The 20,956-nt window shown below is 55.2% G+C and overlaps 7 protein-coding genes across 7 annotated transcripts; 5 read left to right on the top strand and 2 right to left on the bottom strand.

Annotated features, from left to right (window-relative positions):
- Positions 1–110: 110 nt before the first annotated feature.
- Positions 111–1,306, top strand: BP01DRAFT_406653 (RTA1 domain-containing protein; the record flags this gene model as incomplete). The annotated part of the gene is made up of 3 exons (XM_025578774.1): positions 111–490; positions 560–808; positions 861–1,306. Exons 1-3 carry the CDS (start codon positions 340–342, stop codon positions 1,304–1,306), a joined length of 846 nt encoding a protein of 281 aa, XP_025427756.1. The 5' UTR covers positions 111–339.
- Positions 1,307–2,043: 737 nt separating this feature from the next.
- On the top strand, positions 2,044–3,564 carry BP01DRAFT_406651 (sugar phosphate isomerase/epimerase family protein). Its single transcript, XM_025578773.1, has one exon. The coding sequence runs from the start codon at positions 2,271–2,273 to the stop codon at positions 3,363–3,365; it is 1,095 nt and encodes a 364-aa protein (XP_025427755.1). The 5' UTR covers positions 2,044–2,270; the 3' UTR covers positions 3,366–3,564.
- Positions 3,565–4,702: 1,138 nt separating this feature from the next.
- Positions 4,703–7,374, top strand: BP01DRAFT_426123 (uncharacterized protein; the record flags this gene model as incomplete). Its single annotated transcript, XM_025579779.1, has 3 exons — positions 4,703–4,706; positions 4,948–6,580; positions 6,641–7,374. 3 exons carry the CDS (start codon positions 4,703–4,705, stop codon positions 7,206–7,208), a joined length of 2,205 nt encoding a protein of 734 aa, XP_025427754.1. The 3' UTR covers positions 7,209–7,374.
- A 97-nt stretch (positions 7,375–7,471) lies between these two features.
- Positions 7,472–8,460, bottom strand: BP01DRAFT_386143 (uncharacterized protein; the record flags this gene model as incomplete). Its single annotated transcript, XM_025577661.1, has 3 exons — positions 7,472–7,762; positions 7,813–8,286; positions 8,341–8,460. The coding sequence occupies 3 exons, from the start codon at positions 8,458–8,460 to the stop codon at positions 7,472–7,474; spliced, it is 885 nt and encodes a 294-aa protein (XP_025427753.1).
- A 1,634-nt stretch (positions 8,461–10,094) lies between these two features.
- On the bottom strand, positions 10,095–12,484 carry BP01DRAFT_161752 (MFS transporter). The gene is made up of 4 exons (XM_025570704.1): positions 11,940–12,484; positions 10,902–11,888; positions 10,718–10,849; positions 10,095–10,661 (listed from the first exon to the last, which is right to left on the bottom strand). The coding sequence occupies exons 1-4, from the start codon at positions 12,266–12,268 to the stop codon at positions 10,421–10,423; spliced, it is 1,689 nt and encodes a 562-aa protein (XP_025427752.1). The 5' UTR covers positions 12,269–12,484; the 3' UTR covers positions 10,095–10,420.
- An 816-nt stretch (positions 12,485–13,300) lies between these two features.
- On the top strand, positions 13,301–14,299 carry BP01DRAFT_360114 (putative glyoxalase family protein). The gene is made up of 2 exons (XM_025575841.1): positions 13,301–13,923; positions 13,981–14,299. Exons 1-2 carry the CDS (start codon positions 13,790–13,792, stop codon positions 14,255–14,257), a joined length of 411 nt encoding a protein of 136 aa, XP_025427751.1. The 5' UTR covers positions 13,301–13,789; the 3' UTR covers positions 14,258–14,299.
- A 640-nt stretch (positions 14,300–14,939) lies between these two features.
- BP01DRAFT_161725 (putative Rho guanyl nucleotide exchange factor) lies at positions 14,940–20,748 on the top strand. The gene is made up of 3 exons (XM_025570703.1): positions 14,940–19,312; positions 19,373–19,642; positions 19,696–20,748. Exons 1-3 carry the CDS (start codon positions 15,092–15,094, stop codon positions 20,425–20,427), a joined length of 5,223 nt encoding a protein of 1,740 aa, XP_025427750.1. The 5' UTR covers positions 14,940–15,091; the 3' UTR covers positions 20,428–20,748.
- Positions 20,749–20,956: the final 208 nt, after the last annotated feature.

Here is a 20,956-nt window from a genome sequence, read left to right as displayed (position 1 = left end):
ATCATTCCTGGAGTTAGATGACTATTCATCCTGTTATCCAGCTATAATAGGCTCAACGGTTTGTTGCAAAACCAATGACTGTGGGGCAAAAGTCTGTCTGGAGACACTTCCTCCAACTAGAAATGACCTGCACCAATCCACTGACAACTGCGGCCTGTCAATGTTCCAGCCTCAAAACCACTAGGCTCAACGAAGTTGAAAGTACGAAATACGGGCGATGATCGATCAGCAGCTGAAACTACAGCACCTCTTCTCCGGGCCAGCAGTACAAAAGGTCTGCAACTCGCTCGCCATGTCCGGCGTAAACTGCATCTCAAGTCACGCTTCCCAACCAACACCATGGCAGGCTGGACGGCATACGCCTACTATCCCTCCACTGCAGGGGCGGTCATCATGATCTTGCTCTTCCTGATCGCCACCCTGATCTTTATCTACCAGCTCCTTCGCACGCGGGCCTGGCTGACCATTGCCGCGTTGATCGGATCCCTTTGTAAGTGGCAGCTTCAGGACGAACCCTTGAGTGGATAAGGGGTTACTGATACTCTTTCTCCTGCTATAGTCGAAGTGGTCGGATACTGTGGCCGTGCCCTGTCCGCCCATCAATCTCCCGACTGGACTCTGGGACCCTACATCATCCAAAGCACACTTCTCCTGATCGCCCCGGCTCTGTTCGCAGCCACCATCTACATGGTCCTGGGTCGCATCATCCTCCTCGTGCGCGGCGAGCCTCACTCGATCATCCGTGTGAAGTTCCTGACCAAGATCTTCGTCGTGGGCGATCTCCTCTCCTTCCTGATGCAAGCCTCCGGTCAGACCCCTCGCCATCATCGTCACCGGCAAGCCATTCTAACAGCCCGCAGGCGCCGGCCTGATGGTCCAATCCGGCTCCGCGACTGATCACACCGGCGAGAATGTCATTCTCGGCGGTCTGGTCATCCAGATCCTCTTCTTCTGCTTTTTTATTACTGTGGCCGTCATCTTCCAACGCCGCATCTACCGCCATCCCACGGTGCGGTCGGAGTCGCCCTCGATCCCCTGGCGGAAACACTTTTTCTCGCTCTACGCGATGAGTATTTTGATCCTGATCCGGTCCATGGTGCGGTTCATCGAGTATGTCCAAGGCCAGCAGGGATACGTGATCACGCACGAGGCTTTCATCTATGTGTTCGACGCGGTGCCCATGTTTCTGACGCTGTGCATTTTGATCGTGGTGCACCCCAGTGAGATTAACGGGCTGTTGGGCAGGTCGCGGGTGGCGGCGGTGGGTAACGGATTGCGATTCAGGGATATTACGCCTGTATTGTAAAGAAGAGATTGCAACTTCATCCCTAGAAACCCGCAACAGGCAAAGGATACGCATGCGAGATGAGTGGGAGCTGCACTAATCCTTTTCGAGTAATGGCTACGGATACGCAGTGGGGCTGTTCGGTTTCTCCGGTTGTGGGTTTGGCATCCTAGTAGATGCATAGGGAGGGAGAACGGGGGGAAGGGAAGAAGAAGAAGAAGATGATGAAGAAGAAGAAGAAAAAAAGAAAGTGAAAGAGGAGGCACGGTGGGAGAAGGAAAGATGGAAACTGGGTAGTTTGATCAGAGGGATACATCTTATGCGTAGGTCCTGAAGTATATATAAGCAGAAGTGTACACAGTGCGGAGTGATTGGAGAGGGAACATGCTAAAAGACATGCATATGTGATCTGTCCTCCTACAAGATTAGGCAACAGACACCAGGATCTTCTTTCGTAGCTTTTATTGGTGCGTTAATGTTGATGTCCATCTTACCATTTTGACGCATGTCTCTCACAATGCGCATGAGTGAGGTCACCTCCGGCCGAATCTGTATAGGTCTGGTGGAATTAGTTGAGATCACTCGTCATCCGATTGCTGCTCTCTCATCAAACATTAAGCTTACGGTGTGCATTGGACTTGCATGAACAAGACGAGCAGACAATAAAAGTCAGCAAGAAGTCACCGGACCGGCGTCAAAACAAATGGCCGGCTGTGGAGACCACCACAATCCACTTTACCTGATTGGCCACAACTCCCCCCGTACGTCACAACCACTCACTCACGCGTCAGCTTCAGTGCAGCTTCAACTTCATCGCACTACAGAACACCACCTGCTCCGACTAACACAAAAGCTCGAGCCTGAACCCATTCATTCTCCCGCCTGATACCCCGGCAAACCATTCTCCCGGTCTTACTTCTATAAAAACACCTTTCTCTACCAACCTCCATTCCACAACACCACCACCACCACATCACCACACAAGATGCCTCCCAGTAACCCCCTCGGCATCGCCACCCTCTCCCTCGGCACTGCAGCCCACCACCCCCTCGAGACCCGGCTGCAGGCCGCCGCCGCCGCTGGCTACACGCACATCGACCTCTTCGACGACTGCTGGGCGACCTACCTACACACCCACCACTCCCCCCCCCTCCCCGTCCCCCCCACCCCCTGGACCGCTACGCCCGAAACCCTCCGCATCGCACGCCAACTCGGCGCTCTCGCCACCTCCCTGAATCTCACGATAGCATGCACGCAACCCTGCCGCCAAATCGAGGGGCTCCTCGACCCGGACGAACGCCGCGCCGCGCTGGATTCCGTGGCCGCGCGGTTCCCCTTCATGCGGGCCTTCGGGACGGATCTTGTCTTCATGTGCGCGAACATCCGGAGGGATGAGGGGGTGACCGCCGACTTGGAGGTCGTGGCACGGGATTTGGCGGAATTGGGCGATATGGCGCGCACATTCTCTGCGGCGGATGGCGGGCCGATCATCAAGATCGGGTACGAGGGGTTGAGTTGGGCGCGGCGGAATACGTGGAAGAGCTCGTGGGAGGCGGTGCGGGCGGCAGACCGCGAGAACGTGGGATTGGTGGTGGATGCGTTCAATGTGCTGGCGGTGGAGTGGGCGGATCCGTACGCGGTGGAGGAGGGGGAGGGGAGGGTGCATCGCGATGTGAGGGTGGCGAGACGGAGGCTGGGGGAGTCGATGCGGGAGTTGGTGGAGTGTGTCCCCGCGGAGAAGATCTTCTTCTTTCAGGTCGCCGATGCGGAGAGAGTGGGGAGAGACGTGGTGGATTCTTGGAATGGGGATGTGAATGGGGATACTACGCCACGGTTGTTGCCCTGGTCGAGAGGGTATCGCTTGTTTCCGGGGGAGAGGGAGCGGGGGGCGTATTTGCCGGTGGAGCTGGTGGCCAAGGCGGTGCTACAGACGGGGTATCAAGGGCCGGTCTCGCTGGAGGTTTTTAATCGGTCGTTGAGTGAGACAGACGAGAAGGTGCCGAGAGAGCATGCGGAGAGGGGGATGAAGGGGTTGAAGTGGTTGCTGGAGGAGCTGGAGAGAGTGCCCACCTTTGAGTAGGATTTCCTATGGGTTCGATGCATCGGATGCACTCAATAGAAGCGTCTACTGTATTCACCTTTTATTCGTATCGATCGAGTCTAGTCTTGTGGCTTCAGAAGGCGTGTGTCTATAGCTGGATGGCGAGAGATGTCAAGGTCATATGACCCGCTTCTGCTCGTCTCCCCGCCATCGTTCGCCTCCATCAATCAAGCATCGCGTGCCTCATTCACAAGATGTCATATTGTCCCTGATCGACGCCTGCAAGCGGGCGGGGGCAACCTCTGTGCCAGATCCTGAGTATATCGCCAAGTCACTGGACTTTATCTTTGCGCCATGGATGTGGTGGTTTCCTCCCCAGCATATTGGTATTGACAGGCGCAAGATCAGATTGAATGGAGAGTATGTTATTCTCTATCATCACACTACTGCATGCTTTTATAAGGTCAAGAGAACAGCTATGGGTGACCCTACAGAATGGCGAACCCAAAAGACGATACTGCTGCAGCCAACACCTTCCTCGAGGCACACGTGAGACTGCAACACTACATAGACCTGGGGAGGGTGTCCTTCAGATATAACAGAGACATAGACCCCAAGGCCAACTCCACGAAGCTTCTTTCAGCACTGGTCACAGGTCTAGTTCGCAGGTCTCTGGCACCTCTTACCAGGGTTGCGGAATGTCCTTCAGTTTTCTTACTACACGGCTGGACTTCCCAGATCCCCCTCTCCCCAACGATACTGATTGGGATGGCATTCTCCGCGTTGTGGAGCCCGAGCCTATGACAGGCAGCAATAAAGACGATGATTCGGATCCACGAGAGGACCCCCCTGATGTCAGTATGTTTCATGACACCAAGACAACAGCAGCGATAACAGCTAGTAATCTGGACTTTGAAGCAGCAATACTAGGGTGCTCTGACTGCCAACAACCTAGTTTCTGCGAGTATCCGGAATGGAACTTGCTTATGTTGGCAACCGTGAGGATCTTTAAAGTCAACTCCTGGAAAACAGCAAAAGTCCTAGCGTCTATAGTAGCATGTTGTTAAAGATGCCGAAAGAGGCATTGATACTTACCCAAGGAATTTCGAAATCTCACCATAGCCTGTTCAGCCGCCACGGCAGCCAAGAAAACCTGTTCGGGCGGAAGCATCGGCGACAAGCTGCACGATCACGTCAGACTGCATAAGGACAAACTATTCCGATAGGCCCACCGAGAAGAATAAAGAGTCAAGTCCCGACGGAGTGACTTGCAGAATCCGAAGTACGGAAGACTGTCACGATATCTCCTGCAACACCATGGTTTTTCTCACAAGCTGGTTCAATGCGCAAGCAATGCTTTGGGATGCAATCACCTGATGGGTAAGCCCTACTTCAAGTTCCTCAAGTTTACAACACTTCTCCAGCTTCATCACACTGCAGTCAACCACTTTCGTTCCTGCCTTGATCGACGCTGATCGACACTTCCCCCCACGCTAGCTTCGGTGCCTGGTGGTGCTTGCATATCCTGGCCAAATTTGTGGTCGTACGATGCCCTCACGCCAGGGTTTAGGCTAATTGAATCGGCTAAATCACTTGTACAGCTTAAATACTGCTTGACCAGGGATTATGTGCCACTACCACTCCCAGGCACACAAGGAGTACATCTGCAGCATGTACTTCCTCCTAACCCTCCTTCTGGCGGGCTACTGCCTGGCCGACTACTTCCACCCCAACACGACTGGCCTGCGTCTGCAACATGGCTTCGAGACCCTCCTCATCCAGCCCTACGGCTACGATGGCTTCCGCGTGCGCGCCTGGCCGTTCCGCCCGCCCACCGGCCAAGAGATCAGCTTCCTCTACGATCCTCCCCTGGAGGGATTTGAGAACGGCACCGCCCATGGCATGAGCTACGACTTGACCTCCACCGGCGAGACCCCCCAGACGCTCCGCAACGGGGATCTCATCCTCCGCACGACGGGCTGGGGCGGCAACGCAGGGGGCTACCGGCTCTCGTTCTCGCGCGTCAACGCCGACGGCAGCGAAACCCTGCTCACCAACGAATACGCCCCGCTCAAGTCGCTGAACCCACGCACCTACACCTGGCCCGGCCCCGGGGCGGAATTCCGCGCCGAATTCAGCTTCAGCTCGACCGCCGACGAGCAGTTCTACGGCACCGGCACGCAGCAGGACCACCGCATCAACAAGAAAGGCTCCGTGATCGACCTGGTCAACTTCAACACCTACATCCCGACCCCCATCTTCGTCAGCAACAAGGGCTACGCCTTCGTGTGGAACACGCCCGCTGAAGGCCGGATGGAGCTGGGGACGCTGCGGACGCGGTTCGTCGCCGAATCCACCACCCTCGTCGACTACGTGATCGTCACCACCGCCGACAACTCCTCCTCGAAATACGACACCCTCCAGCGCCGCCTCTCCGCCCTCACTGGCAGGGCCCCCACCCCGCCTGCCTTCAGCCTGGGCTACATCCAGTCCAAGCTGCGCTACGAGAACCAAAGCGAAGTGGAGCTGCTCGCGCACAACTTCGCCGCGCGCAACATCCCGGTCTCCCTCATTGTCATCGATTACCAATCCTGGGCGCACCAAGGCGACTGGGCGCTGGACCCGCGCCTGTGGCCGAACGTCAGCCACATGGCCACCGTGGTGCGCAACACCACCGGCGCCCAGATGATGGCCTCCCTATGGCCCAGCGTCGCCGACAACTCCCTCAACTACGCCGCCCTGCAAGGCCAGGGCCTCCTCTCCGCGACGCGCTCCGGCCCCGGCACCACCGACAGCTGGAACGGGAGCTACATCCGCAACTACGACGCCACCAACCCCCGGGCCCGGGAGTTCCTCTGGGCGGCCCTCCACCGCAACTACTACACCCAAGGCATCCAGAACTTCTGGATCGACCAAGCCGACGGCGGCGCCCTCGGCGAGGCCTACGAGAACAACGGACAAAGCACGTACATCCAATCCATCCCCTACGCGCTCCCCGACGTGCTCTACGCCGCCGGCACCCAACGCAGCGTCGGCAAACTCTACCCGTGGGCCCACCAACAGGCCATCGACGAGGGATTCCGCAACGCCTCCGCCACCGCCCCGGGCTCCGCATGCCCGCACATCTCGCTCAGCCGCAGCGGCTACATTGGCTCGCAGCGCTGGTGCAGCATCATCTGGTCCGGCGACACCACCTCCGTCTGGGAGACGCTCGCCGCCCAGATCGCCTCCGGCCTCTCCGCCGCCGCCACCGGGTGGGGCTGGTGAACCGTCGACGCGGGGGGGTTCCAAGCGGACCCGACGGTCTGGTGGAGCGGCAACATCGACACCGACGAATTCCGCGAGCTGTATGTGCGGTGGTTCGCGTGGGCGACCTTCCTCCCGTTCATGCGGACGCATGGGAATCGTGCGTGCAACGTCCAAGAGGCCTACACCTGCGCGAACGAGCCGTGGTCCTACGGCGCGGAGAACACGCGCGTGCTGGTGGGGTACATCCACCTCCGCTACCAGCTGGCGCAGTATCTGACGCAGGTGTTTGAGCGGTTCAGCCGCGAGGGGAGGAGCATTATGCGGCCGCTGTATATGGATTTCGAGCATTCGGACGGAAATGTGACCGCCTGGGTCGGCGGGAATGCGAATTTCACCACGCAGCAGTATATGTTCGGGCCGAGGCTGCTGGTGAGTCCCGTCACCAAGCCGAATGTCTCGCAGTGGGAGGTGTATCTCCCCGCCACGGGGGAGAAGGGACGGTGGACGAATTGGTGGTCGAATGAGACGTACGCGGGTGGGGAGGTCGTGACGGTTGCCGCGCCCAGGGAGCAGATTCCCTTGTTTTATCTGGGGAAGAGGGAGGAGATTCTCAGTGGGGAGGTGTTTGCGTGAGCTGGTGGATGGCCGGGGGTTGGGTTGGGTTGTATCTGGGAATTATTCAGTCATTGTACTGTACCTGTGGATCAAGGATCCCTCTCACGAGAAGTAGAGACTACTAGTACGTAGTTACCAGTAGTTACGAGGAACGATAAACTGCATTCCAGCAAACCACAATAAGACAATTACTCATTACTGAGACAGACCATCACTATCCAAAACAAATCGATCTAGTACACCATACCCCACATACGCCCAAAATGCAACCAGAACCTATATTAACAATCATCCTCCTCGTCCACCAACCGTTTCTGCTCCGAGCACTCCTGCGGCGAGGCCGGCGTCGCATAGTCCTCCTGCTGCGCCCGCCGATACGTCACGATCGCAATGTAATCATGCAACGTGCCCAGGAACTGCAACACCACCGCCGACCAGATCATCCCCTGGAAGGTATTCCCGCCGGTGGCGGAAATCCCCTTCTCTTCGCCCGAGGCACGGATCAGATCGACAAACTCCTTGGCGACGACGCTGGCGATCGTCGCCGCGATGCCGAAGCTGAAGACACTGATCTGTACACGATTAGACACCCCGACCCTAGAACCTGAATGGGGCCACCTACCAAGAAAGCATAAAACTCCACCGGACCCGGCGGGGTATCCAACTCCGTGCCCGTGCCGGGATACCGCGGCGGCGGCGGCGACGAGGAGCAATTCGACCGGGTCGCGCGGGCGGACGCGATCGTCCAGATGCGAAGGGCGATGGCGATCATCGCGGCCACCGTCCCGAAAATCAGGAACAGCACCATGCTGGTGTTGGTGGGCTGCAGGGCGTGGAAGTCGTTGGTGATGCACGAGGGCCAACTGCCGGGCTCGAGCCCGCTGGCCGGGTTGTCCAGCGCTTTCTGGATCGCGTCGCCGGGGTTGAACTCGAACAGGACGCTGCGGTCCGAGCACTCGGTGATGCGGTCCTGGATGGTGGTGCTGTTGGTCTTCTCGTCGATGACGCAGGTTTCCTGGTACCCGACGCAGTAGGACATCGGGTAGATGGCGAAGAAGTCGGGAGCTCCAGCGCCGCCGGTACCGTTGGTGTAGAGCTGTGTGTGTTTGGATCAGTGATTGCAGTGTGCAGACTTGTCTCCGTGACTTACTGTGAGAAGGTTGCCCTGCGGTAGGAACTGGCGTTGACTACCCGCGAACAGACACAGAATACCCAGTAGAAACGCGGTAAAGGAGCCGATCACCGGCAAAAGAGCCCGGAGAGAGCTCATGTTCGATAAAGTGGTAGGCGAGGGTTGGTGAGGTCGTGGTGTGTAGCCCGCTGGAACATCGGGGTTGGTCGGCAAGCTTCGTCATGAGCTCGAAGTCAATCCAACTCTAAGGAACAGCGAAATATATGGCGCTGTGGACCAGAGGGATAGTCCTCCAGACGCCGTCTGCGGTTCCCAGCCGCCTCGATTCCAGGAATGCTGGGCACGGCCCTAGATAGAGATCGTGGACTTCCCGAGAGGGATGAGCTTGGTATGGAACTAATTGATCTGGCCGTTTGCTTGTGTTGCCCCTCGCGATGAGTGCTCAATCCAAGGTATGCCAGTGTGGTAGCTACGATAGCCAGACAGACACGGTGACGGGAATTATCGGATGGAGTTGCTTGCATCCATCGACAGGCAAGTTGACGCATGATCTGGCGATACTGAACATCATAAAACCACAGTAATACCTCTTTATGCAATCGTCCCTATCCCTGAGAACCAAGACCCAATTCAGTCAGGGGTCAAGGTTGATCCCGTAGCGTCTCAGCGGATCTGATCTCGGCTCCGCTTCCACCCTCCTCCTGGAATGTTCCTGGAACGCAGGGGCCAAAGTCCTACCACGACAAATGTACCTTTCTTTGTGCGAGAAATGCTGACCCTTGGTACTTTCTTCTCAATAAACTGGTTATGATTGGCGGGTCAAGCCCCCGATCTGCACCAGGAGTTGAACCCGGCTCAATCCCAGCAACTTGGTACTCACATGGCATTGGTGTCTTAGTAAGAGCACGCACAAACATGCATCTCTGCCTTGTGCAGTAGGTACCAAGCTTGGATCACGGGATTGGATGTTCCTGGGCAGTTGCACACGCCAGGAAGCGTCTGTTGGCTAAGTGAGGTCTTAGTTGACGAGACCATTGGTCTGTCAGAATCTCAGACCTCCATGAATTCGATGATGGTCACTTATAGATGGCCATCGATTGGACTGGATTTAGCTGGGATACAGTAACAACCACAGCGGTGAGCAACAGGTGGCATACAACGTTCGCAAGAGAAGCGCCAAGTATTGACCGATGCAACCAACGAGACAAGTTTATGCGGTGGCTGGAGGACCGTCGACGGGCGCTGCACCCATATAAGTAAACCCTACGGTCACTCTCTCGTCGTTGTATGGCTGTGTAGCCATGCTGTGTAACATGCTTCTCATGTAGTAATTGTTTATTGAAGGCAGGCGACCACCTCTGAATGCAGTAGGTCCTCGAGAGTTCGGGGGCATAGTCTTAAGATTGACTGACGATTTGCCGACTATCGGATTTTCGACGACTAACATACTTGGACTAAATTAAGGGAGTATTGTCCTTGGGGTTATCACAAATGCAGACTGCCCTGAACCAAACTCGGTGATATTCCGGCCGTAAGCTTAACCCAGCAATGTGGAGTTTCTGGAATGTGCGCAATTCAAATCCGCCAATAGAGAGCCCCGTTGCTCCTAGAAAAGCCGTGTTATCTGCTCTGAGCTGGAATTGCTGTGCGGGATGGGAAAAGGAATGGAGATTTTGTGGAGGACACGGAGTTGATAAATTCCGTCGAGTGGAAAGTAAAGGACCGATTATATCCGGAACACGATACACGCAATATATGTTATGTATATCGAGCTTGGACTAGGATGAGAGAGAGGCTGCAGACCTATCTTCTCGGTGCGTGGGTCGCAATATGATGGCTCCAGGAGTCTTGAGTAGACGTCCCATCTCTGACAGGAAAATCATAGTAAACTCATGCGAAAATTTATGGCTTAAGTCACGATATCGCACATCATCAGTTGATGGACGGTGAGTCTATCATTCTCTTAACGTAACGCACGTTCCGTTCGTGAGCATCATGGGTATGGTTCGCTAGTGATCCCCCGAGCTGTGGCTGCCCGGGATCGCACGAAAAAGTCTATTAGTCTATGTTATCTGTGGGTGCACCTCACCCTACCCCTTTATGCCTCTTTCAGCTGTTCCGCCGGCACTACGAGCGGTGCCAGCTTGCTCTTCTTGCGCAGTCGTGGTCCGTACACGTAGAAGAGTACGGGAATTGGAATCATTACCACAGCAATGCATCCAAGCAAGGTACCAGCCCACTGGATGCCCAGGTTATGAAACATCTGCTCGGTGAAGAGGGGGAAGACTGCCCCGACCATAGACCGCATCATGGTGTTGGCTGCAAAAGCCGACGCAGCACTGTATGGGATTAGTTATATCATCCGAGGGAATGGGCGCCGATTAGATATGCTCACAATTGCAAATACGAGTCCAGCAAGTAATTGAATCCCTGCATGAAGATCGAGGTGATTCCGAAACCCACCATCACACCGGCAGCCGTGGGCGCCATCCAATGAATCGAATTATTCCAACCCGTCCAGCCGAACCTGCAGAACATGTCAGAACGCGAGCGATATCGGATCGGACCATGATTCTCACCAGAATAAGCCCACGGCAAAGGCCACGCCACCCACAATACATGGCAGTAGCCGCCACTCGGGGATCGGAACATTGTTGTTGGCCTTCAACTTCCGTGTATATGAGCCTTGCATGGATAGGACAAAAGCGGTGCCGGATATTTCTCCGATGATCAACCCGATAAATGGTAATCCGGCAACCCCGCCGGTCATACCATAAGTGCCGGAAAATACAATCGGATATGCCTCCAGCAAAGCATACGCTAATCCATAGATGAATGACATATACAGCGTGAGCAAGAAAGCAATCGGTTCGGTAAAGAGAATCAGGAACGGACGGGCCAGGTTCTTCGTCACCAGCTCCTTGAAATCAACTTCCAATTCAGCCTGGCGTGCGTGAATGCCCCAGTTCCGGGTCTGGCGTCGGAGAATAGCTGCCTTCTGTACCAGAATAATAGGGGCATATGTCTCTTCACAGAAAACAATCATCAATACCAGACTGAAGAACCCGACAATGGCAGGCAAATAGAGAGTCCAACGCCAACCGAGATAACTCTCGGCGATGAAGCCACCGATGAAAGGTGCTGTGAATGGTCCCATGAAGACAGACACCGTATACATGGCGATCGCGATTCCTCGTTGCTGATTGTTGAACAGATCAGAGAGACTGGCTGGCACCAGAGCGATGACACTCGCGGCGAAGAAACCAGAGAAAAAGCGAGTCAGCATGACGGTCTGCGTATCCTTGGAGGTCGCACACGCGATGGTAAAGACGTCGAATCCAAACATTCCGATCATCAATGGCCATCGTCGACCGAGCAACTCGGAGCTGGGAGCCCAGACGGTGGGGCCAGCAGAGAACCCAAGTACGTAGAGCGTCGTGCCCAAAGCGGCGACTTCAGAACCGAAGCCAAAGGCCTTCTCGGCCTTTGAAGCTGCCGTAGCGAAGACGGCACTGACGAATGCAGTGACCAGGGCACAGAAGGTCAACAAAGAACCTATCATGATTCTAGCAAAGCATTAGCATTCGGATCACAGACACCACCATCAGTTTCTGTACCTCCGCTTGAGAGGCCAATTCTGGGGATGCATAGGATCATCCGCTCCGTCAAACTCCACCACATAAGCCTCCGAGTCCGGAAGGGCGGGCGGATAGGGCTTCCCGGCCCCCATCGGGAGCCATTGCTCACGCGGGGTTCGGCTGCGATTAGATCCGACCGTAAGTTGCTGTTGCAGGCGATAAGTGTTGATTCGTTCCAGCTCAATGGTATCATGGGGGTCTGGGTACTCCGTCCGGGACTCGCGCCAAGGAGTCCCGGCGAATTGGTCCGAGATCGAGGAAGCATCCTCGGCCTCGACTGCGTACTTCTCGGCGGGGAATTGGCTCATCTTTACAGCTCAAACTCTGCGCCTGGAGAGCTTCCCTATGGCGGATAATCGAAGACGGGTTTCGAGAAAACTGAGTCAGGCACCGTGGCCCGATGGGGGCCGATCAATCTTTTAAGTGAGCTCGGTTCTAGCGAGGTGACCGTGTTTTTCGTTTCTTTCCACAGCACAGAATTTCCTCCCGAGAGCCGATGCCGGTTGATGTGGGTCGGAAACGGAGCCATTATCTCGAGATCCATATCACATTTTATCTTTCGAGTATTCCGAGAGTGGAGATCCACCAAACTGGTAATCAGACGGTGTCAGCTTTTGCTAAAGCAGACGGAGCTCAGCAGCGGGACGAGACAGAGCAGCAATGAGGTTTATTGACGATGATCAGGTTGGATTCCGCCATCGCTGCATGGATCAAGTCATTGTGGTCGAGGGGCAACAGGCGTTAATTCCGCGGGCATAAGGGACTACGGCTGCGAGTGGACCCCGGCGGGAAACTCATCATTGGGTGTTCGGCATCAGGTTGGGACCTGGGGACTCTGGGGCCAGCCATGACTAGTCAGTAAAGCCCTTCTCAAGAGATAGGCAGATAGAGACATTTCAGGACAGTCAATGCGCGAGAACCCACCCGTTGAGGCAATGAAAGAAGGCACCGAGAAAGCGCATAGTGCGCAGCCAGCCCACGTCGGCAGCACGTGGGCAAGCACTTGGGACAGTTGCCCAAGGCTCATACCCAATCCCCCAGTCACAATGATGTGTGCTCGATATCGTATGATTCGGAACAGAGACTGCGAAGAAGATAAGGAGAAAGTTGGTCCAGAGAGGAGGTGAATATAACGAGAAGAGGGGGAAAGAGAAAGTGTAGTCGGAGATGATCCGCTTCGGTGGGCGGAATATTTCCGTGGGCCGGACCTTGCTTTGGTAGACAGAGGGAGTTGAGTCTCCAGCTTTTTGAATGAAGATGATGATTCAAGCAGATATATTCCTTGAATCGAATCATGCTGATAGAAGAAAGCTGGAAAAGTTCTACCGTCCCTCGCCTCGCCTCGCCTTGCCTCTTCAATGCATACGCGTTCACATTGACCAGTACAAGTTTCGAGATATATTCAGGAGTGAAGCCTTGAAATAAACCCATTGGTGCACTGCAGTGTCATCTTACAGACAACCTGACCAGAGCGTGCTCATGCTGGTATATTATATTCAAAAAGGAGTCGAAAAAAAAAACCTAGAGAACCTGAATGCCTCATCAATGAAGCTTTTCACTGGGTGGTGGTGACTGGTGAGTCGATCAGTATGTTTTTCCCCCGCGGGGAAAGCGTTCCAGGAAACCAGATTCCGAGATTCTCGTACAGATAGCGGGAAATGCTACCACTTTAGTCTCTTCTCGTGTTGTCCCCAGGATATTAAGCCAACTTGTGGGGTTTGGAATGACCTCGCCCTCTCGAGACCCTTGGACCCTTTCTTCACATAAAGGCTTGTTGCTTGGTCCTCCCAGTACTACGACCACCACTGCAACACCACCTCTCCCCAAACATGATTTCCGGCATTCATCACGTCAATATCCTCGTGCCCAACGGCACCCTTGATCAAGCCACCGAGTTCTACAGCGACACTCTCGGGCTGGTGTCAGCTCCCGTCCCAGAGCTTCAAAAGGGGACCATCCTCTGGTGCGACTAGACCTCCCTACAACTGAGTGCAACGCGACCAGGAACTGACCGGCCAAGGTTTAATCTCACTCCCGACGGAAGCCAGCAGATCCACGTGAATCTAGGACCCAACGCCGAGCTTGACTCTCAAAGACATGCCTGTCTGCGAGTCTCCTCGCTGGAGGAGCTGCAGAGGCTGCAGAGACGCATCCTGGCGCATCACGAGAGCGGAGGTCCTGCGGCCCCGATGGATGTAGATCGATTGGGAATGTGCTCGGGACCAACGGGAGAAGAATATCCTCGTCGATTCTTTGCGAGAGATTTTGCGGGTAATCGACTCGAGTTTAGTGTTTAATTATTGATGATATACTTGGAGGATTCAAGTTTGATGTAGTAGTTGATTGTTGACTAGAAGTTAGTAGCAAACACAACTTCTTTCTGCAGGCAGAAATGATATACCCCCTTCTGCTGACCGCCTTCCCTTTCCATTCTGCATAACGAACTCCTTTCCCAGTTATCCGCTGCCAAGACTGTTCTCTCTCTCTCTCTCTCCCTCTCTCTCTCTCTCTGTCTCTCTCAGTCTCCCCCCCGTGGCTGCCACTGCATCGCTTTCCATTACCCTTTTTTCTCTACTGTGGCTACTGCTAACTGATTGCTTGTCATCCTTCCTCTTCCTCCTCCTCCCCGCCCACCCTTCCCTCTATCTCAACCTACATCTGCCTTATCAACTCCTTTCATTTCCCCTCTCCAATCACAGTTCTTTTCCTTCAACGATCGCTTCCCCGTGGATCTCGATCGCCTGCCTGTTCAGGGTATGTGGAGAGGTGGTGGTTGAACCTGTTGTTGTGGATGATTATTGTGGTTGTCGGCTCACCTCCGGATGAGGCTCGACGTCTATCTTCCCCCCAACAAATCTCCAGCTGGCCGTCGCGCCTCCCTTCCGGTCCCTTGAGTTGTCCTTTCTTGCATTCATCCCTCTGCTGTCGTGATTCCGGGGATCGTCTTCCCCCCTGAGTGGCCCCACGGTTGGTCCTCGTTCCCTACTCTCCCCACTTGGACAGCCACGAACGTGGGATTTCTCTCAGCGCCGATCCTCTGCGAGCTTCCTCCTTTCCGGTCCTCCGGTCGTGTGCGGGAATTCAGCTCTGGCAACCGAGTATAGCATCTTCGTCGCTCGCTTCAAACCATCATGGCGCACTACAAGAATGGCTACCCGATCTATGGCCAATCAACGAATTCTCCTCCGGCCTCAGCGCAGCCCACCCGATATGACCTGTATCCCAACCAGCCCACCAGCCCACAACTTCGACGCATGCCTAGCTACAACGTGGGGGACGATGCAGGGCTTTTGGGAATGGCTCAGCCACAGAATGCAAGAGCGACCGAAGTGAACGCTCGCTATGGGGATCAAGACCGCGATGACCTTGCAGACCCTCGATACGCGCATCTGCCCACTCCTTCCTCCCCTCAAATGTCTCGCACGCGCGCCTCCTCGCAGTCCAGCTACCAATACCAATATACCTCATCCGTCTCCGCCGCTGCCTCTCCCACCCAGCTCGCGTATAACCCTCAACAGTATGCCCTGCCACCCACTCCTTCTCAGCAGCAAGTCGGATTCAGCCCAATCGCATACGCCGGTCCGGGCTCTCCGCAGAGCAACCCAATCGCATCAGGACATCAGCCATATAATCCCGCTGCCTACCAGACAGCCAGTCTCAACTCAGCGGCCATTCAACGACAACCTTCCTTGACATATGACCAAGCTCCTTCTTCGCCCCTGACATGTGGGCCGCCTCATCCACAACTTCCCCCACCGCCGCCCCCTCCCCGCGGTCCCGACCACCCTTACGGAAGCCGTCCTGCTGCGCAGTACGGAGGGGTGTGTCCGGCCGCACAGTATGGCTTCGCGCAACCGTCGCCCTACACTGTAGCGTCTCCGGCAACGTTTGGTCCCGCTGATTCTAATCCTCCTGCTTCCCCTCCGTACATGACAAGCGCTCAGATGTCGAACTACATTCCCCAATCGCCCCGTCGATCCGATGCCGTTCTACTCCCTGCTCTGGACGACCAACCTCCAGTGCCCCCGGCGCATTCGTCAATAGGCGAAGACGTTTATGGAAAGCGCGCAAGCCTAACACTTGCTGGCAGCGGGAGATCCTTGCCCACTCCACCCGTGCACCAAGTCCAGTCCCCAGTGTCCCCCCGGCGCACAGATACCTTGACTCGACACCCGCAAGCCCGCCCTCTGCCGGGCCCGCCGGTGGATGCGGAAACTGACCAGTTTCTCGACCCCGAAGATTCGTCTCATCAGCTCTCCCCCGACGAGAGACACACTCACACTAACGGGAGCATTGCCACTGGAACGGGCCAGTATGTCAACTATGACGCTTATAGTGACGACAGCGACGCGGAGGCAGCGGCAGGCCTGGCCATGTTGCAAATGGCTGAAGAGGAGGACCGCGTTCAAGCAGAGCGGTTAGAGGAACGTGCGCGGCGAGAAACCAATGCATCCATCATCAGTGCTTACGGCGCGCGATCGGATACCCAGACAACATCGCCTCCCACTGACTGGCTTCAAGACGATCAGTTCTCATACGGGGGCGGCAGCTATGGCGGGGTGGGAGGATACGACGAGAATGGCTATGCCACCGATGGCTATGGTGATGATCGACTGCCAGCCACGTCGGGCTCGTTACGGGGCTCCCACCTGTCGGCAGGTGACCGGGACGAGTACTCGGACGAATACGACTCTCCGCCCACGGCCGATTCGGCCGGATACCCTTATCCACAGATGCCGGATTATGCTCGAGTGGATGCGGGTGGCACAGGAGGATTATCGGAGCCGGGAGCGTACGAGCGTCGGATGAGCTTCGATTATGGAGATGAGACCCACGGCCCGCTGGGCGATCACCAGGGCCTCCAGCGATCGGAAAGTGATAGCTCAAGGCAGGGGGATGAACCAGGGGACCTTTTCTTTCATCCCGGGATGCGGCCCCTTCCTCCGGCTCCGGTCGAACCAGCCAGCAACCCTACCCTCAGGTCTCACTTGATGCCGGCAGGAACCTATCGTCACCAGGACCAAGCGGATGTGCGGGATGCTACACAGTATAGCCCCTCTTATTTTCCTGTTGCTCCTGATTCCTACAACCCGACCGTGTCCCATTCTTCTGCTCAAGTGCCACGGTCGACATCTCTCTCGAGCCATCCAAGTGGACCTCGTACTGACCCCCCTATCAGATCGAAAACAGATGCAGATCGGGCGAAGTACAAGCAGCAGCAGCAGCAGGAGTTGCTCCGTCAGCAGCAATATGGCGCGCTCCAGTTTGACGATTCGCCCGATGCTGCCGCCGCAGCGATGGCGCTCGATCTGCCTGCCATCCCGGCTGGCCGCCGCAAGAAGTTTAACCCCGCCAAGCTCTCATCAGAGCAGTTCCGCCGCTGTTCGGAGCCTTGGGCTCTGAGCTCCGTCCTGACCTGGATTCGGGACCTTAGTGAGGACGAGACCGATCTGAAGGAGCAGGCCATTGTCGATGCCATTGTTGCCTTGTTCACCCACAAAGTCCCGACCATGAATATGGCGGATGCCGAAACCTTGGCTGCTCGCGTGGTCAGGAACATGCTCGCCGAAGAAGTTCTGGTGAAGGAGGAGGAGTGGGTCAAGTTCAGTTCAGGCACAATCTCCGGAGTCCTGTTCCAGATCACCGGCACTGGGTGTTATTCGTCTCGGTTGCACGAACAGGAAACGGAGGTGTTCGGCCGTTGCTACTCTCATCACTGTATGCGGACGCTGAAGAAGGTGAATCTGAAAGCGCAGATGATGAAGGCGGAGACAAAAGCCGAAGACTGGGTCACTTTCTACAAAGTTCCCAAGGAGGTCTGGGAGACATATCCGAAGAAGGAGATTGACCGCCAAAACAACCTGCATGAGATTGTCACCACCGAGGATTCCTTTATCGCTCAGCTCGATGTCTTGCGTGAGCTCTACCGTGATCAATTGACCCAAATGCAGCCGCCGGTCATCAAGCCCAAGCGCCTGAATAAGTTCTTGACTGATGTCTTTGGCAAAGTGGATCCGGTGAAGAAGGTCAACGAGGACTATCTACTGGCGCAACTCAAATATCGCCAGAAAGAACAAGGGCCGTTCATTGCTGGTTTCAGCGATATTTTCCGCGAATGGATCCGAAAGGCCCGGGCTGTCTATATTGACTATGCGGCCACCTTCCCACATGCGAATTACCTCGTCCGCAAAGAAGCAGAGGTGAATGTACCATTTCGCCAATTCCTCGACCAAGCGCGCGACCATAAATTGTCGAATCGCCTGAGCTGGGACACCTATCTCAAGGCTCCGATCACCCGCATCCAGCGCTACACTCTCCTTCTGGTCACCGTGTACAAGAACATGGTCAAAGACTCGGAAGAGAAAACCAACCTTGCCCAGGCTATTGATGAGATCAAGCAGGTCGCATTGGAATGCGATGCCAAGGTGGGAGAAATGACCAAGAAGGTGGAGCTGATCGAGCTCAGCTCCAAGCTCCAGCTCCGTCCGGAAATGAAGAAAGAAGTGGAGCTGAACCTAGAGCATCTGGGCCGTCAAATCATTTTCAGAGGGGATCTGCAGCGACCAGGCACCAGAACGCGTTTCCTAGTGGACACCCATGCCATTCTCTTTGACCATTACCTGGTGTTAGCTAAGACATTTACGACACGAGACCCGTCCCGGACGATCAAGTATGAGGGATATGACGTTTCGAAGTTGCCCATTCCTATGGACCTTTTGGTCTTGGAGAGTACCAACGACGACCCCGTGGTGAAATCCGCCGTTCGTGGTGTGGCAACCATGACCCAGCCGCAGGCCGTCGGCCGCGGGGTAGGCGGCAATACGTTGGCTCACACTGCCAGTGGTAACTCGGCCAGTTCTGGAAACTCGGGCTCGAGCAAGACCATGGTGCCTGCAACTGTGCTGGAAAGCTCCAAGGATGACAAGATTCTTTATCCGTTCAAAATCAAGCATTTGGGAAAGAATGGAACGTACACCCTCTACGCCTTCTCTTCCCAGAGCAGACAAGAATGGTGCGACAGAATTACCGTGGCAAAGACGAAACATGCCGCAGCGTTGTTTGCGCAGAACGCCGAGCCTTTCAGACTCCGTGTGCTTGCCGACACTGCTTTTGCTACGTCCGAGGCTGCATTGCCTCCAACAAGCGTGATCATCGATGCGACGCCCCTTGATAGAGCCATTAGGGATGTGGAAGAGCGGTACGCGGGCTCCCCACGCCCAGCACCGGTCTGCAGGACTACGGTGCACTGCGCTACCGTTTTTCAGCAACCCCCTGGTCGGATGATGTGTGCCATTGGCACCGACTACGGAGTCTATATCTCTGAATATAATGACCCTCGGGGTTGGGTTAGGGTATGTCGCTGAGCTGCACATGCTTCATTGACCAGATGGAAGCTAATTGTTCCGCTCTAGGCTATTCCCATTATCCGGGTCACACAGATCGCCGTCTTCGAAGAATTCAACGTCTTTGTGCTGATTGCCGACAAATCTCTGATAGCTTACCACTTAGATGTCGTGTGCCCTCCAGGCGGCGTTACCACGCAGACCACGACCGACTCGGCTCGTCGCGCGCCGCAGAAGCTGTCGGGTAGCCGCGAAGTGGGCTTCTTTGCCGCCGGCCACATGAAGGATCGCACTTTGATTATGTATAAGAAGCGAGATGGGCTCTCGTCCACATTCAAGGTTGGTCTTTCTCATCTCAGTTTGCTTCATTTAAGTGCTTACGCTCGTTCTAGATTCTTGAACCGGTGGTGCAAAAGTCATCAAGCAGTCGGACTCGTCTATTCTCGCGACGCTCGCAGACCGAGTTCTTCCGCGAGTACGATGAGTTCTACATTCCCTCGGAGTGCTACGGCATCAACTTGTTCCATTCCTCGCTGGCCATTTCAACTCAGCGGGGTATCGAGATTCTCACGATTGACAAGAAGTATACGTGGTCCGTGCCTGATTTCCGCTCTGAGGCTCCTCCGGAAGCGCAAGCCCAATTAACCAGCATTGCCCACCGTATTGGCACTCTACGCCCGCTGGGTATGTTTCGACTCAGTGATAGTGAGTTTTTGGTAGTGTACACGGAGTGTGCCGTATATGTCAACAAGCACGGCGACGTATCCCGCAGTGTGGTTATGGAGTTTGTGGGCCATGCTCATTCCGCGTGTCTGTACGGCCGGTTCCTTATCCTCTTCAATGATGATTTTGTCGAAGTGCGAAACGCCATGAATGGCCGTCTCCGCCAAGTCATTCCGGGCCATGGTGTTGTCTGTCTGGACGATGGTAGCAGCATGCCCGGGTCCGGCGCCAACAGCATTCCTACGAACTCAGGCGCATCTGTGAACTTGTCCAGTGGACTGTCGAATGGTAGTTCGCTCGCAAGCAGTGGCCGTACGGTCAAGATCTGCATGCAGCATCCGGAATTCGAGCGCAGCCAACTCATTCTGGAGTTGATCGAAAACGAGGGACAAAAGGATTGATAGGTGTGGACTTCGCGTCCAGTCGACTCGCGATCTAACCATCTCCTACGCGACCGGTTCCGCCTCCTAGTCACACCATCGGCAGCTGTTCTCTGCAGAGCGGCATATCGGGTTTGACCTCGGTCTTGGGGTGATAGGCTCATGTGCATTTTCCTGCCGATGTCATTGCTCGACATGGGCCATCGCACGCAAAATCTACCTTCTACATAGAATTTTTTTCCCCTTCTTTTGTCTTCATTTGAACTGCACCTATTTCTGACCTTATACCCCAGACTTTTCTTCTACATCTTGCCTTTTAATTATTTTCATCTGCCCGGTTGGATATCGAAGCTATTGGATTTTTGATCCGGCTCATCAATATCTGATGGTCCAATGCACGGCGAACCACATAGCCTTCGATCGAGCTTGGAGATGTGTACATACATAGATACTGGAGATACATATTGCATTGTGATTCAGTCGGTGTTATATCAAGGTGCCCTCGGGTCTTCCCATAGTTGAGAGATTTCCACACACTGTCTCATCTAGC

This window comes from Aspergillus saccharolyticus (assembly GCF_003184585.1).
Source record: "Aspergillus saccharolyticus JOP 1030-1 unplaced genomic scaffold BP01scaffold_43, whole genome shotgun sequence".
Classification (NCBI taxonomy): domain Eukaryota; kingdom Fungi; phylum Ascomycota; class Eurotiomycetes; order Eurotiales; family Aspergillaceae; genus Aspergillus; species Aspergillus saccharolyticus.
The sequence above is the reverse complement of the archived record's forward strand: the minus strand, read 5'-3'. Positions and strand labels throughout refer to the sequence as shown.